The sequence below is a fragment of the Phaenicophaeus curvirostris genome, chromosome 18, assembly GCF_032191515.1.
Source record: "Phaenicophaeus curvirostris isolate KB17595 chromosome 18, BPBGC_Pcur_1.0, whole genome shotgun sequence".
In the NCBI taxonomy this organism is placed as follows: Eukaryota; Metazoa; Chordata; class Aves; order Cuculiformes; family Cuculidae; genus Phaenicophaeus; species Phaenicophaeus curvirostris.
Genome location: NC_091409.1, coordinates 8,097,304 through 8,111,785, shown reverse-complemented (window position 1 = coordinate 8,111,785; position 14,482 = coordinate 8,097,304). Strand labels below are relative to the sequence as shown.

Genomic DNA, 14,482 nt, shown 5'->3' with positions numbered 1-14,482 from the left:
AAATCTCACATTGTGGGAGCACTGGGGAGCCCACAGAATGAGCGCACTCTCCCGGGGCTCCTGTGGAGGCACGGATGCAGCTGCTGTCTGAAGTTCTCCAAGGCTGCTCAGCCAAGACCTCTCATCCCGACTCTGCTAGGTAGAGGGTGGCTCAGTCTATGGGCTACTCCAGCCTCACCTACTGGCACAGGGGCTCTCAAAGAATCACCCACAGAAGAGGACTTTGTGTCACTGCCTGCCTGGGCTGGCTCCTCAGCCATCCCTTCCCTCTCTCCTGCCACTGGCAAACTTGGGGCTGTTCCCTATTCCACTTCACACACAGAAATTATCCCTTACTTCCCATATTCTGAAACTGATATTGGGCTCAGAGCAAACACCAAGAGGAGTAAAAGCCCCGGATAGGAAATCCATATCTCTGTGACACTGCTGGTTGAATTTATTAATATCTTAATGGGGTTTTTTTTTTACATCATTTTAAGAAATATTTTCTTTAAAAAAGGACAAAACCCTCCAAAGAAGCTGTTCGATTGACTGATTGATTCTCTATTTCACGTGAACTAGCTGCTATTCTGCTTAGAGGTCCCTATGATCGGTGAATCCCCACAAGTACTGACGATTAAGGATGCAGAGATAGAGAAGCGTGTAGCTGGGGGACGAACACCAGGGGAGGGGGGGATGGAAATCAAATGTTGCATCTAGACAAACAAAATAAAATGTGTAGATTGGTCGACTGGTTGGTTTGTTAACAGGAATCAGGTGCTAGATGTGTAGAAAAGCCCTCTATCCAGAGATCTCCTCCCGCTGTTCCTTGTTCCTGCGAACTTCAGCTGCATGCAGTTCCTGCAAAGACAGGAGAGGTGACACCAGGCTAACACTTTCTGCTCTTGCAGTCGCTAGTTTCCTCCTCTCCTGCACACTGGATTTGCATCACACAAAAAAAGGAGACCAGTTTCACATACAACAGACCCCACAGACAATGGGTTACGCCTGCAAGGTGTAAAGCATCTCATCCGTGAGACCTGGAGGTAATGCAGACCCATAGCGAACACATTCACTGCTCCCCTCTTCTGCAAAACCCTTTGGCCAGGCAGCCCCTGGATGCGGGGAGGGCCTGATCTCTGCCTTTGAGCTGACACTTCTCAAGATGAACCAGATAGTATTTTCTGTGTTGACCTTGAAGGACACAGTCCCCTCCTCATGTTACTCTGGAGCGGAGCCGCTCCATATCTCGTTTTTAATCAGCAAGAAAATGCCCACTCCCCTGTGCCCACTGCACTGGGATGAACCCACAGGAACCAGACCCCAACTCCCTCCATGGGAATCAGCACCCAGCCCTCTCCTGGGGCATCGCACTCGCCTTCTCACGGAGCCGCTCCCTCAAGGCGGCGAGGTGTGCTTCGCGGATCTCCCTGCTCAGCTCCATCTTGTAGTTGAGCTTCTCCTCAGCCAGGCGGCTGAAGTTATTGTTCTCCTCCAGTGCCTTGTGCAGCACCTCCCGCTCATGTTCCCGCTTCTCCGCCAGCTGCTTCAGCACCTGCGCCTCCTGGGTCTGCCGGGAGAAGGCATTGGAGAGGCGTCATGCAGCCAAAGAGGCTCTGCTGGCCTTCAGTTACCCAGAGAGGCTTTCTGACCATGTCCTCTGCTCAAAACCCCTCTGCCACCCTCCTCCATCCCAGAACGCTGTTGCTTGGAGGATGCTTTGACACCTTTTTTTCAGCTATGGGGCAATGACTGCTGGGCCCAGTGCTCCAGGCTGCTCCCACCGGCTCAGCAAAACGAAGGCAACATGCACTGGGGCACAGAGTCCCCTCTCCGAGTGTCACTTCACTCTTCACATCATTTCAGCTTTCTCCCCCCTTACCCACCAGCATTCATAACATTTATCCTTTGCCTTACTCTGCTGGTTTTCTCCTTATCAACAGCTTTCACCTTTTTATACATCACACACAATAAAATGTGGGAAAGAGCCCAGCCTGCTGTCAGAAACACAAGGCTGTGTTTAGATTTGAAGCTTAAGTTTGGTGTGTGACCAACTGCTACATCGCGTGCAGCATCAGCTGGCGTGATCTTTGCCCCCAGCCAGGTCACACACGTGAGGTTCAAGAAGAGAAGAGCAATCTTTGAGTCCAATTCCCTGCCCAAACCGGTCTGCAGAACCTCACCCTGGGATTCCCATGTCTCACCTAACAGTTTACAGCAGGATGTAATAAGTGTAAGAACACTATTTCCAACCATTTTAAATGGCTCTTGCTAAGTCAGCTTTAGGGTTTGGTGCAACCAGTGCCCATCACAGAAAAGTCAGTGCTTCTACAGGACATGTAGTTACCTTCCTCCTCTCTTCTGCAGCCTCCAGCCTCCTCTGCAGCTCCTCCAGGGACAGGTCCTTCTTCTTGGGGGGAGAGGAAAGGATTGGGCTCTCGGGAGATAAGTCTGAAGGGGACTTCAGAATCACTTCAAAGCTCTGGCCTGATGCCCTCTTATCCAGCTGCTTCACCTCCATATCTTTTTTTGTGGTGGAAAAAAAAAAGCCAAATTAGGAGCTCTGTGGACCTGTGGCACTCATTCACCTGAGGAATTAGGGTGCTCCCATGTCCTGACTTGGGTGATCTTGTTCTCCCTCTGAAATCTCCTGATTACTGATCAGCTTCACCCCTCTCCTCCCTTGTCAATGCAACCCAGGATTACAGAAGGGCCACATTGCTGCTAGTGAGGCAGATGTCACCCCAGTACGATGCAGCCACCGCAAGCTGTTTTTCTCTGGGAAAATGTGGGTTACGTTAATAACATAAACTATGAAAGGAGATTAAATGGAGAGACCTCAGGCTGGGGCGTCCATCGCTGCTCTGGGATAGGAGAGCCCAGTGTGGTGACAAGCTCCTACAGTGCCTGCAGGAGCATCATGCAAACAATGGTGCAGTTTCTGCAGGAGCAGGGTACGTACCTCCATACTGGTAGATGGTATTGGGATGGGGCTGGGTGTGGAAACAAGAGCAGATGAGGGAGAGCAGAGACAGCTCCTTCATTTTCTCCTTGTAGGCTGAAAAATAGGAAACAGCAATGAGAAGAGAATCGCGTGGCAATGGCTGCTCTTTTTCATAGTGAAAAGAAGCAAGTAGGCACGAGGAAATTCGTCTGTAGTTACCACACTCTACAGAGGCTTTTCCAGGCTGCCAGAACTTGCCAAAAGGTCCCCAAAGGGCATCTTTCTAGAGCAGGCTATGTTAGCTGCCACTTAGCAAACATCATGGGAAGGCAGTAGGAATCTAGAGGTGCAATATTCTGTGGAGGACTTTCCCTCCAAAGGAGCTGAAGCGCTGCAGCCTGTGTAGTTCTCCACATCGGGAGAGTTGCCCAGACCCTTTCTCCATCCCACTTCCAGCCTCGGAGGTAAAATGATGCCCATCAACACCTGGAAACATTGCTCAACCCTGGCAAGTTCCTGATACTTCACAGTTCAGCATTTCTGACAACAGGGCGAAGAGACAAGAGGCAGTCAGCTATGTGGAGAACAAATGGGCGTTAGAGTGAAGAATCATTTCAGGGGTTGCTGCTAACACAGGCAAGTGCTGTAACTCAACTTCCTGAGGTACCTCCTTCCATGCAAGATAAGGGAGGATGCAAATGGAATCCATCACCACCTTGGCCGCTGCAGGCAGAGGTCAATACTAGGCTGCAATCACAGTGAATGCTTCCCCCTGCAAAGGACAGGGGGATACACAATCCCCTCAAGCTCTGCTGCTGTGAGCCCTCCAGTTCGCTCACCATCCCTGCAACTGGAGGACACATCGCAGCATCCTCAGAGATCACAAATGTAAACCAAACAGGAACACTTTACTTGAAGAGTGCTAGCCACACAGCAGGACTGCCTTGATTTTGTTCTTGTTGAAGAAAGCCTCCAAGAGTGCTTTATCATGCTAGAAGTTGTGGCATGTAGCAGTAAACTAATGTTTCTCCTAATGTGCAGCTGGAGCCCAGAGGAGGGTCCCTGGACTAAATGAGAGACATTACCATTTAAATGAAACAAACCACGCACCAAGGTGGTTGCTCCACCTTTATCTGCAGTCCAGGGTGAAATAAAGACATTAAGCAGATGTGCCACATCCCTGATCTACTCATTTAATTCTCTCCTAGCACATGTTATGGAGCACAATGCTTTGTATTTTGTTACTTGAACTTCAGTAGGTCTGCCCAGTCCTGGTTTCATGGTTCTTTGTGTAGACAAGTATACACTGCAGTCCCTGCCTGTTGTAGTAATTTTGCAGCTGCCTCCATTCCATCGGGATCTTCCCTGTCTCACTTTCCCTTCTGTAGAGCAAACTGACCATCCCTCTCCATCAATTAAAATGAAAAGGAGTACGAGGACAAAAGGACACCGCTTCACTGAGCTGCAGCCGTGCTTTAATGAGCTGTGGAAGCGCTGTGCGTCCTCCCAGCACTGGAGCCTGCAGCTGCACCCCGGCGCCAGCCATCAGATGCAATTAGCAGCATGCGGCCACACGGCTCGGAGGAGTGGGACCAGGAGCGGCCGGGGCTCCGGAGACCGACAGGGGAAGAGCTGGAAGAGCCCTTAGCAGCCGGGCAGTCCTCAGTGCTGGGCAAACCCGCTCCAGCCTCCCCGCTGCCGGGGGGAATGGGGGAAGCAGCGGAGGCGGCGGGGGCGGAGTGAGACCCCCAGGCGGGAGCTGTCCCTTCAGCACCCCGGGAGCTGTCCCTTCAGCACCACGGCCCCGGGACTCCCCGCCTGGGAGCTGTCCCTTCAGCACCACCGCTGGCGAGACCCCAAGCAGGCCAAGGCCAGGGACTTCGGCGTGAAGAGGGGGAAGGACCAACCCCTGAAGAAACCAACAATCATAGAGTCATAGAATCACCAGGTTGGAAAGGACCCACCAGATCATCGAGTCCAACCATTCCCATCAGTCGCTAAACCATGCCCCTCAGCGCCTCGTCCACCCGTCCCTTAAACACCTCCAGGGAAGGTGAATCAACCCCCTCCCTGGGCAGCCTCTGCCAGTGCCCAATGACCCTTTCCGTGAAATATTTTTTCCTAATGTCCAGCCTGAACCTCCCCTGGTGGAGCTTGAGGCCATTCCCTCTCATCCTGTCCCCTGTCACTTGGGAGAAGAGCCCAGCTCCCTCCTCTCCACAACCTCCTTTCAGGTAGTTGGAGAGAGCAATGAGGTCTCCCCTCAGCCTCCTCTTCTCCAGGCTAAACAATCCCAGTTCTCTCAGCCGCTCCTTGTAAGACCTGTTCTCCAGGTCCCTCACCAGCTTCATCACTCTTCTCTGGACACATCGCTCTTCTCTCAACACCCTGAGAAACAAATGGACACCTGAGCATGCACACACACACATGCTTCTGCTCTGAAGACAGTGGTTACGCCCATGGGACACAAACGCATCCACAATGACTTTGTCCTCATGCGCTTTAAATCTGACACGTTCAGCAACAAAGGACAGGCAGTACATGTGTCCAACACACTGTTAATAGGCATGCCGTAAGGAGAGAAAGATCCTCTGAGTCAGTAAATAAAAGTAAGAAACAGAACCTCTGGGTCACTATTTAGGAGACTGTGTCCATGAAGATCAAACCCAGGATCTCCTCAAGCAAAACTATGTCTCAATCACAGCTGCATCAGAAAGGGCATGCTTAAAACTCTCAGGCGCAAAAGATCAGCACTGCAAACCTCAGCACTAAAATCCACTTTAGAAGGACTTGCACTCACATCTGCCAATAGCTATAAGGTCTTGAGGACACATTTATGCCAGCAGACAAAACCCTTAAAGACAAGATAGCTGGCTGGCCAGAACACGACACAGACAACAAGTCACTTATAGGAAAGGCTGTATGTCTCCCAGTGCACAAATGTAGACATTTTAAGAGCAACCAGACAAGAAATGCTGAACTTTTCATTTAAGCATCTATTTATGTTTTTTACCTCTGCTAAGTCAGTAAAAATAAATTCAACTTACACTGAATGAATATTGTACATGTGTCTAACCTAGTAAAGACAGCCAACTTTACACCAAAGCACCATTTTGGTCTCAGAGGTCAACAAGAGCTTTGTCTTGCCAACAGGGAGAGGGTTAGAGCAGGCTGCTCACTCAAGCATCAAGTACCAATAGTCTGTTTCTTTCTAGGCAAACACTGCAACAGAAAGATCAGGCACAAGTTCATTCACTTTGGTCTGGTCTTTACCATTAAGTCATAACACTTCACTGCTTTCATATTAGAATTGGGGTGAAACATTGCAAGTAACAGAGCTGTGTGAATTAAGACATGAATAAACTGTAGAAGGTATAGAAAATACATCAGTGTCCCATCCTGTAAAGTAGGGTAAACTTGTGGTTTGTTGGCTTTGTGGGACCTTGGGGAGCTATTTACCTACAATCCCACCAAAAACGTGCAGTCGGTTTCTCTACATCTCTGAATATTTATGCCCTGCAACCAGCAGAATCTGATCCTGCTCTGTTTCTATTTCATTGCATACCCCATGCAACAATTCATCTTCACTAACATTTTTCTCTGCACTCTATATTTTGCATGGGCACAATGACTCCCTCCCTGTTGCAAGGAGAAGGGAGATTAACTGGGCCTTTGCCAGGCCACCAAGAGGGTCAGGGCGCTCTCAACTTGTTTTCACCCTTGTGACTCGTTTCCTGTGCTCCCTCTAGTGCTGTACAGCACATACTGCATTGCCACATCCCTGCTGCTTCGCAGGAGCACTGTACAAGGCATTTATCCATGTAAAGTGTTTATCTCCAAGTTAACCTCTGGAGACACCATCCAGCTGCTCCCTGAGTGGCTGCAGTCAGGAAATAGAGGAACAGCTGGGGACGGGTGTGGTGCGCGAGCAACGGGAACCACCTTCTCGCTCACGACGTGCCTGGTCAGTGGGTCTCAACACCTCTTATTCATTAAAAAGTCCTGCTCTCTGCTTCCTAAGAAGCTAAAATTAACTTGCATACTGTTTGAGCAGCCTTTTTGTTTAGTAATGTCCAGCAAAGCAGAGTGAGGCCATTTAGACACAACACTGACAGAGTCATCCATAATAAACCAGAGGCAGAGCAAGACTAATCCATGTGAATTCAGGCAATTTGAATGGATGAGGCTGGATCTGCTGGGTCTGACAGCAAGGTCAAAGGAAGGTTATGACAAGAAAATAATCTGGTTTGCAAAGATAACTCTGGAGGAGTAAAAATTGCTTCCACAAAGAATATTAAATCATGAAAAATGAGAACAGTCCAATCATAAATGTAGCCAAAGCCCAACCAGTAGGTAGAGAAGCTAGAGAGAGGGAGCAGAGTCCTTCAGCACAAAGACACACACAACAGAAGCAACTACAGCCCTCAATAAGCCTTGAGAACACAACAGACTGTGCATGTTCTCACCTGCTACAAATCCTATCATAAAAATAACAGCCAGCCCTCACCTCAGTCTAACTTACATCTATCTTCTTGCTCCCAGCTTCCCAAACCAGAACAGCAAGAAAGCTCACACACCCAGAAAACACTAGGAGGCTTTTTTCAGACCAGCAGTTGTACCCCACATCGATGCCATGCACCATCTCAGTCGCCCACCATGAGATCTGAAGCTCAGAAGTTAGTGGGCTCACGTGGAATCATCCATGAGAACAGGCAGATGCAAGCACTACTCTGCCTTCTGTCAGACATCTTCTAAACTATCACCTGGGAATGGTTTCCAATCACTTGGCTCTTTCTCTTCTAGGTTTCATTTGCAGTTCATGTGCACCACATCAACCCGTGTCATGCACAGCTAATGGATTTTGTTGCAAATCACTCAAGCTGTAGCACTGGAACATGTGGTTTGCCCTCAGGGAAACATCCAGGGAAATTTGCTCTTCTCTGGGCTCAGCAAGAGGGAAGAGCCCAAGCTGCGCAGCAGAGACTTGGCTGCCTGGGTTGGGTGGTTGGGTGGAAAGAAGCACGGCCTGGGTTGCTTGATGGAGGAGAGGAAGGAGCCAAATGGAGGCAGCTGACCCAGAATGCTTGGGGATCTGGGACAAACACAGGTTCAGATGGTCAGGTTAGGGTGACATATAGAGCTACAGAGGAACTGGGGACTGGATAAGGCACCAGTTCATGAGACAGTCAAAGACAGGAGTCCAATGCCAGGATGTGTCAGGTACAGATGCACTCTGTGACCACAGGCAGTCATTCGGTGTCTTTGGATCTTGCTTTTCTTTGCATTAACTGAGGATTATTTTACTTGCTTATGGCATTACCTGTACAAATGCACTCAGAGAACACAAGATTCTCTGGTATGGCCCTACACAGGTACCTTGAAGGAATGAAAGAACTGTTCAGAAATACATTGAGCAGCTCTTCACCAGTTAGAATGTGCCAAGGTGTTACAGCACAGGCACATGGTCTTTGGCTGCTCTGTAAATCTTTTGTATTTCTAAGTCAAAGCCAAAGATCTGACCACCAGTTTAACTCTCCTCTTGCTAGAAGACTTTTTTTTTTAATATAGGCTTACATCTGGAAGAATAAAGTCCATGCCAGCAGGGAAACTGGAAGGGATTAGGTAGGCACATTGTTTCCAGTTAATTTAGGGGTATAGACGTTTGTGAGCTTCAGGTCCCTCCAAGTATTATAATCAAGGGTCATCAGCCCCATCCCCCATAAGAAAGCTTCAAGCTGCAATCCATCCTGCTGCCCACACTGCTGTCCCAAAAAAGTCTGGTCTGCAACCTTCCAACTGCCACATCAAGCCGCTAAATCTCAGCTTCTCCTCTGAAGAAAGCAAATGTGCTCATCTGATAATACAACGCCTTCACCAGATATAAGCCAACACCGATAGGCTCCAAGAAAGCCCTTTCCTGAGATATCTGAGGGATCCTCACAGACTCAACATGGTACCATCAAAGAAGGTATGAGGTATATTAGAAAGAAGCAATGCTTTCCAAGGAGTGAGATTCCCATTTGGATACAGCGGCAAAAAAAAAACAACCAAAAAAAACCCCCCAAAAACCCCCAAATTAAAAATGCCTGTAATAGATTCTTTTGGTCTGTAAAACTGAAGTCACAATAAAAGTACCATGAATTTATAAGATCACATACGCTCCATCAGCACCTGAAGAGAAAGAAAATAGTGATTTCTTGAGGATGCAGAGAGATGGAGAGGTTGATAGCAAGGACTGTGACCCTCCAGTACAAGCAGGAGATGTGTCAGGACAGGGCAATACCATATGGTGTCCACGACAACAGAAAGGGATGAAGGGGACAGCCCAGGTATAGTCCCACAACTCTTGCATTTCAGTGTAGGAGGGGAGAACCTTGGGATCTGTTAAGGCACGTAGACCATGCCCAGTTGTGAGGCCAGAAATGACAAACCAGTGTTTCCTCTTGGCTCCACCTTCTCAAGCAGGCGAACGTTGGAGAAAAGCCCATGGGGCTGTCACCTTGCTGCAACATTTCATAATCTTGTGTCTCTTTATTCAACCTACTAATAGTGGGGAAAGTTCTGTAGCCCTACAGAGTCCAGCCAGACACCTCTTCTGTGGGGTAGAGAAGCACAAAGCCTGGTGCAGAAGCTGCAGGAAGGAGCTGCGAGGGCTCTACCCCTGCAAGGTCTGCTTGGTGGCACAGCCAGCACCGCAGCTGAGCCTGCACTGAGCATGTGCTGCCGCGTCCTCTGCTCTAGCACCAAAAACAACCACCATGGCCAGGAGAAAACGCCTGAGGAGGCAGGGAGAAAAGAGGGGTGACTGCTGGGCTGGGGGAAGCAAGCCCCGTTTCTTTTCATCTCAGGGATTTGGTTGTTTAAACAAACCCAGGAAGGTCTTCCCAAGGGGGATAAGCCCCCAGGCATCAGCTGCAGACAACTGCAGCTGCTCTCCCTTCAGCACGGATCTGCTTTTGCTGCGGATAAAGAAGAAAATAATGAAGAAAGCAAACAAGATTCTTTTCCTTAAATTGACAATTTGCTTGCCTTTTTCTCCTGTTTTCCAGTCTGCTCTCCATTCCTGCCATAAGTGCTATAGGGAGCTGCTCCCTGCAAAGGCAGCTGGGCGAGGCTCAGCCTCACTCCCTCCCTGGGCAAACTCTGCATTATCCTCCTCCCTCCTGCCACAGCACTGATTTCCCATAACTTTCTACTGCTTTAAATTGTTCCTCTATTTGATCTGAGTCACAAGGAAGCATGATTTCTCTGAAGCACATTCCCCATCCTAAATCTCCTTTGACACTAAAACCGCATCTTTGGGAAGATGAAATGTGCCACTGGCATGTGGCAGGTTGGGAGGGTAAGAATGCACCAAACAGAAAATCCCTACACGTGTTTTTTGTCCACTGCCTCGTCCATCTCAAGTTCGAGGCAACCTTGGTTTAGATGGCTGGTAAGCTTGAGCTGTCCCTCCCACCCCCACTCTGCAAACAAGGCCCAGTCCTGTGCTGTAGGGAAGATGGGTGGGACCTGCCGAGTGTGCACATGTTCATCGAGACAGGGATACTCGCAGAAATACATACAATAGATAAGAGATTTTCTATCATAGAAACACATTTTTTCAATGCTGCTTTATCATCCTTAATTGCACGCAAAGCCCATTTGGGATGAGCTGCACCCTTACACCCCACACCTCCATCTCTTTGTCTCTCTTTCTTTTCTGCCTTTCCTGGTCTTTTAGAAGGAGAAAGGAATAGAAAACAGAAAGCAGCAGGAGACGTGGGCAGAGGCCAGTGAAAGAAGCAAGCAGTGTTGCTGGTCTCCTCCTGGCTGGTTCCCCACCTGGTGTTGGGCACAAAGCACTGCCTGCTTTCCCTTTTTGTCTGCCGTTCCTGTTCAGCCCTACATCCTCAAGGACTGAGCTTTTCCTGCCCCAGCCCCTCTTTATGCACTGCAGAATTCAGAGCCGTTTCAAGAGACAACTTGGGTTTTTTGAAAAGAAAAAGACCCTCTCCACCCACCCACTGTTCATTGTACCCCTTCAGGCTTTTCTTCTCTTCCACCCGTGTTCCCAGTTCCAGCCATTGGGATGCCTCCTCCTCAGTTAAACCTTTAGGAAAGGGCTGGACGCAATAAGCACAGCATCCTCAGGGCAGGTTGCCCTCCTGCAGCCAAACCCAACCCCGGTGCCAGGCTCCCAGGCAGATTCCGCACTGTGATACCTGCTATTGCTGCAGGAGGGAGGAAGGGCTTCCCTTGCAGCATTTGATTTCACCCAACGCCATCAGAGGACCTCTCCCCTGGAGCATCTTCTAACAGAGACATGTAAGCTGTGGAAGAAATCTGGGGCTGGGGAGCCCTGGGAAGACACAGAAACCCATCCAGGTTGTTCTGGTTGGGCATCAGGGGGTTTCTAGGGCATTGCTGTCAGTCTCTTGCCCGTGTCTTTCTCTCTGTTCCCCACTCAGGCAACACCCAATCTTCACAAAACAAAATGTAATTTTCAAAATGCTGATTCATTTCCAAATGCTGAATTCTCAGCATCCAGCTACACAGCGTGTGGGTTTTTTCTTAGGGTGAAAAAGAAAAGCTGTATCATGTTACCAAAAATAACGGTTAATTGGCATGCGGCAGCTTCTTATGGCACAATGTAACACCAGCAAAATTCTAAATTGGCAAGTTTATCACAAGTGTATTCATATTAAAATAAAAAGCCCACCTGCTATCTCGCATCAGAGAGGTGTGTGTACGGGGGAGGAAGGGGAACAATGCCTTACCAGCTGCCTCCTCATCGGAGGATTCCCCAGAAACACATGGAAAAAAAACCCCAAACCTTCAAAATAATGATAAATAAAAAAGAAACCCTGATGATTCTGTAAGCTCCTTGCTGACCAGCCCCCCTAAAACCTGCTTGCCTTACCTGAGACGGTGCTGGCCATGCTGCTGCTGCGTCGGGAGCGGAGCTGGTGCTGCAGGAGCGCAGGGAGCTGCGGAGGTGCTGCAATGCTGCGGGGAGGGAGAACTGACTCAGCTGGAGGGGGCTGCAGCCATCCACGGCGGGGAGAGGCTGGAGCGCCCGGAGAAAGGGAAAAGGGGCGGAAAGAAAAAGAAGGGTCACTAGTTGGGAATATTAATGAGCGGATCAGGCCTCCTTTCCTTGGTGGCTCTGACGACAGATCCCTCCCAGGCAAGACTGCCTGCCAGCAACACAGACCCACCGCAGGAGACACACCCAGCTGGGCTCTGGCAAAAGATGATTTTTCCTCTTCTTCCTCCCTTTCTTGTCTGCTCTTGAGGGACTAAGTTGCTTTTACCCTTGCTGAAAGCAGAAATAAGCAAATTCATTGATTGTTACGGTTTTTAAGCCCATCCACTGCAGGGTGGTGCCCACCTGCAGGACCAGGGCTGGCTTTGCTGGGCTGAGGTGGAAAACCCGCACCCCAAACCATGCGGCAGCTTTAGGCAAACAGCTAGGGGAGGGGGGATCCCAGGCAGGCTCAGCATCTCTAGGCATGCTTTTTGCACCAGCACTGGGGCACAAACGGGGCTGCAGTCATGGGGGGAAACTGCTGTAAAAGTAGATAAAGAAGAACACAACAAAGCCTTCTGAAATCAATGGGGCTTCTCTGGGTTTCTCTTCCCCACCCCAGGTATCTCGACTGCTTTTCCTTTCCTGCTCTGTTTTCTATCATTTCTACCATTTCCTTTTGTGGCTGTTTCTAGGGACCAACACATCTGTGCTTTCAGAGTCTCACAAACACATTAGGGACCACAGAACCGTCCCCAGGCCCCGCTGCCAGCTGCACCTCTCTGACCACGGCTGCACAGACCCCACCTCGGGGCCGCAGTTGGATCCCACACGATTCTCTCAGATCTGCCCTTCTTGTCCCAGATGTTATCTTGCTGGTTGCACGTCCCCTCTGGCTGCAGCACCCCAGATCTCCCAGCATGCTGCAATGCAGACACTCCCAAGCAGTCCCAGCAGCGCAGAAAACTACGGGTTGTTGGAGCAGCTGACAGCGCTCTGGCTTGACCAGGGAAGAAGCCACAGGCAGTGCCTGCTAAATTCAGTTAGAAAGACAAATAATCCTCTTTTTTTTTTTTTTTCTCCCTAATTCTTCCCCCCCCACCCCACCACCAATCTCTAAGTGAACACTGTACGGAAAAAGAAAAAAATATAGATGATAAGTCTAGTTCAGAGTAATATTAAAACTATCCACCCATTTCCCCAGTGTGTTTGGAACATAAGCTGGTTTATGGCCATTAACTGCTCCCTCTTTGTTTTAGTTGCAACTCCCTCTACTTTCTCCTTGGGTTGAATCTCTATGACTTCTGGTCTCCACCAAATCACCGATCCCATCTGCTCTGGTTTCTTCATCTGTAAAATCAGGATTTCATAGAATAATAGAAAGTCTTGAGTTGGAAGGGATGGACCCTAGGACAGGGTTGCTGCTCTTGGCTGCCAGGGCAGTGCTGGCTCACGTTCAACCTGCCACCGACCAGAACCCCCAGATCCCTTTTTGCAGAGCTGCTCTCCAGCCTCTTGCTTCCCCGTCCATATGGACAGGCAGGGTTGCTGTGTCCCAGGAGCAAAACCTGGCACTTGCTGTTATTAAACTCCATGCGGTTGGTGATTGTCCAGCTCTCCCATTTGTCCAGGTCCCTCTGCAGGGCCTCTCTGCCTTCAAGAGTGTCAACAGCTCCTTCCAGTTTCATGCCATCTGCAAACTGAGCTATTAAACCTTCAAGTCCTGCATCCAAGTCACTTACAAAGACATTAAAGAGTCCTGGTCCTAAGATGGATCCCTGTGGTATTTACTCCCCTTCCTACAACCAGGATGGTTGTGATTAAAAGGGTCAAAGCGAGTTGTTCTGTCGACAGAAAGGCTATGGATTATCATAATTCAAAGGAATAAAATAATTCTGTGGTCAAACAAAAGTTTTAGACTGTTGCTATGGGAACCCTGCATCTTAGAGAGACAATGAATGGCAGCTTAATCCTCTCCTATCTGAAAGAGGGAAACAACCTCCCTGCAAACTGGAGGAATGGCATAGCCACCCGTTTTGTCCTGTTCCTCAAGGTTCTTGCTTGTCTGGGAAGGGAGATCCTGCCCAGGTGGGTTCTGAACACAGTGATGACCATTCACTCTGTACTCCCGCACTGCTTAAGTGTTCCGCTTGCCGGGTTCCCCGCAGTTCTGTTCGGCTGCTCACACCTGCTTCTCCATGGAGTTTAAGGATCATATTTTCAAGGCTTTCCTTCTGAACAGTTTTTTTTTTACCCCTGAAGGCACCACTTCAAATGAAAAACAGGTCATCCAAGATCTCCCTAAGCAGCAAGCAGTGACGATACCTGGGCTCCTGCTGCCCACGCCGCACACAGAGGCCGCTCTGGCAGGGTCTGGACTGTTACACACTGCCCTGGGCTGCTTTTTAAACCTTTCCTCTGCTCCCTCGTTCTCCCTCTCCAACCTCTTGCCCCACAAGAATATATATTTAACCCTAGGGAGCCAAACACAAGGATGATAATCCAGGCCTAAGATCAATGCCAGCCTTTACCATGGCTGTATTCCAACA

The 14,482-nt window shown here is 49.3% G+C and overlaps 1 protein-coding gene across 1 annotated transcript; it reads right to left on the bottom strand.

Moving 5' to 3' along the window:
- Positions 1-228: 228 nt before the first annotated feature.
- STMN3 (stathmin 3) lies at positions 229-12,124 on the bottom strand. Its single transcript, XM_069871895.1, has 5 exons — positions 11,826-12,124; positions 2,942-3,037; positions 2,327-2,502; positions 1,358-1,549; positions 229-840 (listed from the first exon to the last, which is right to left on the bottom strand). The coding sequence occupies exons 1-5, from the start codon at positions 11,842-11,844 to the stop codon at positions 781-783; spliced, it is 543 nt and encodes a 180-aa protein (XP_069727996.1). The 5' UTR covers positions 11,845-12,124; the 3' UTR covers positions 229-780.
- Positions 12,125-14,482: the final 2,358 nt, after the last annotated feature.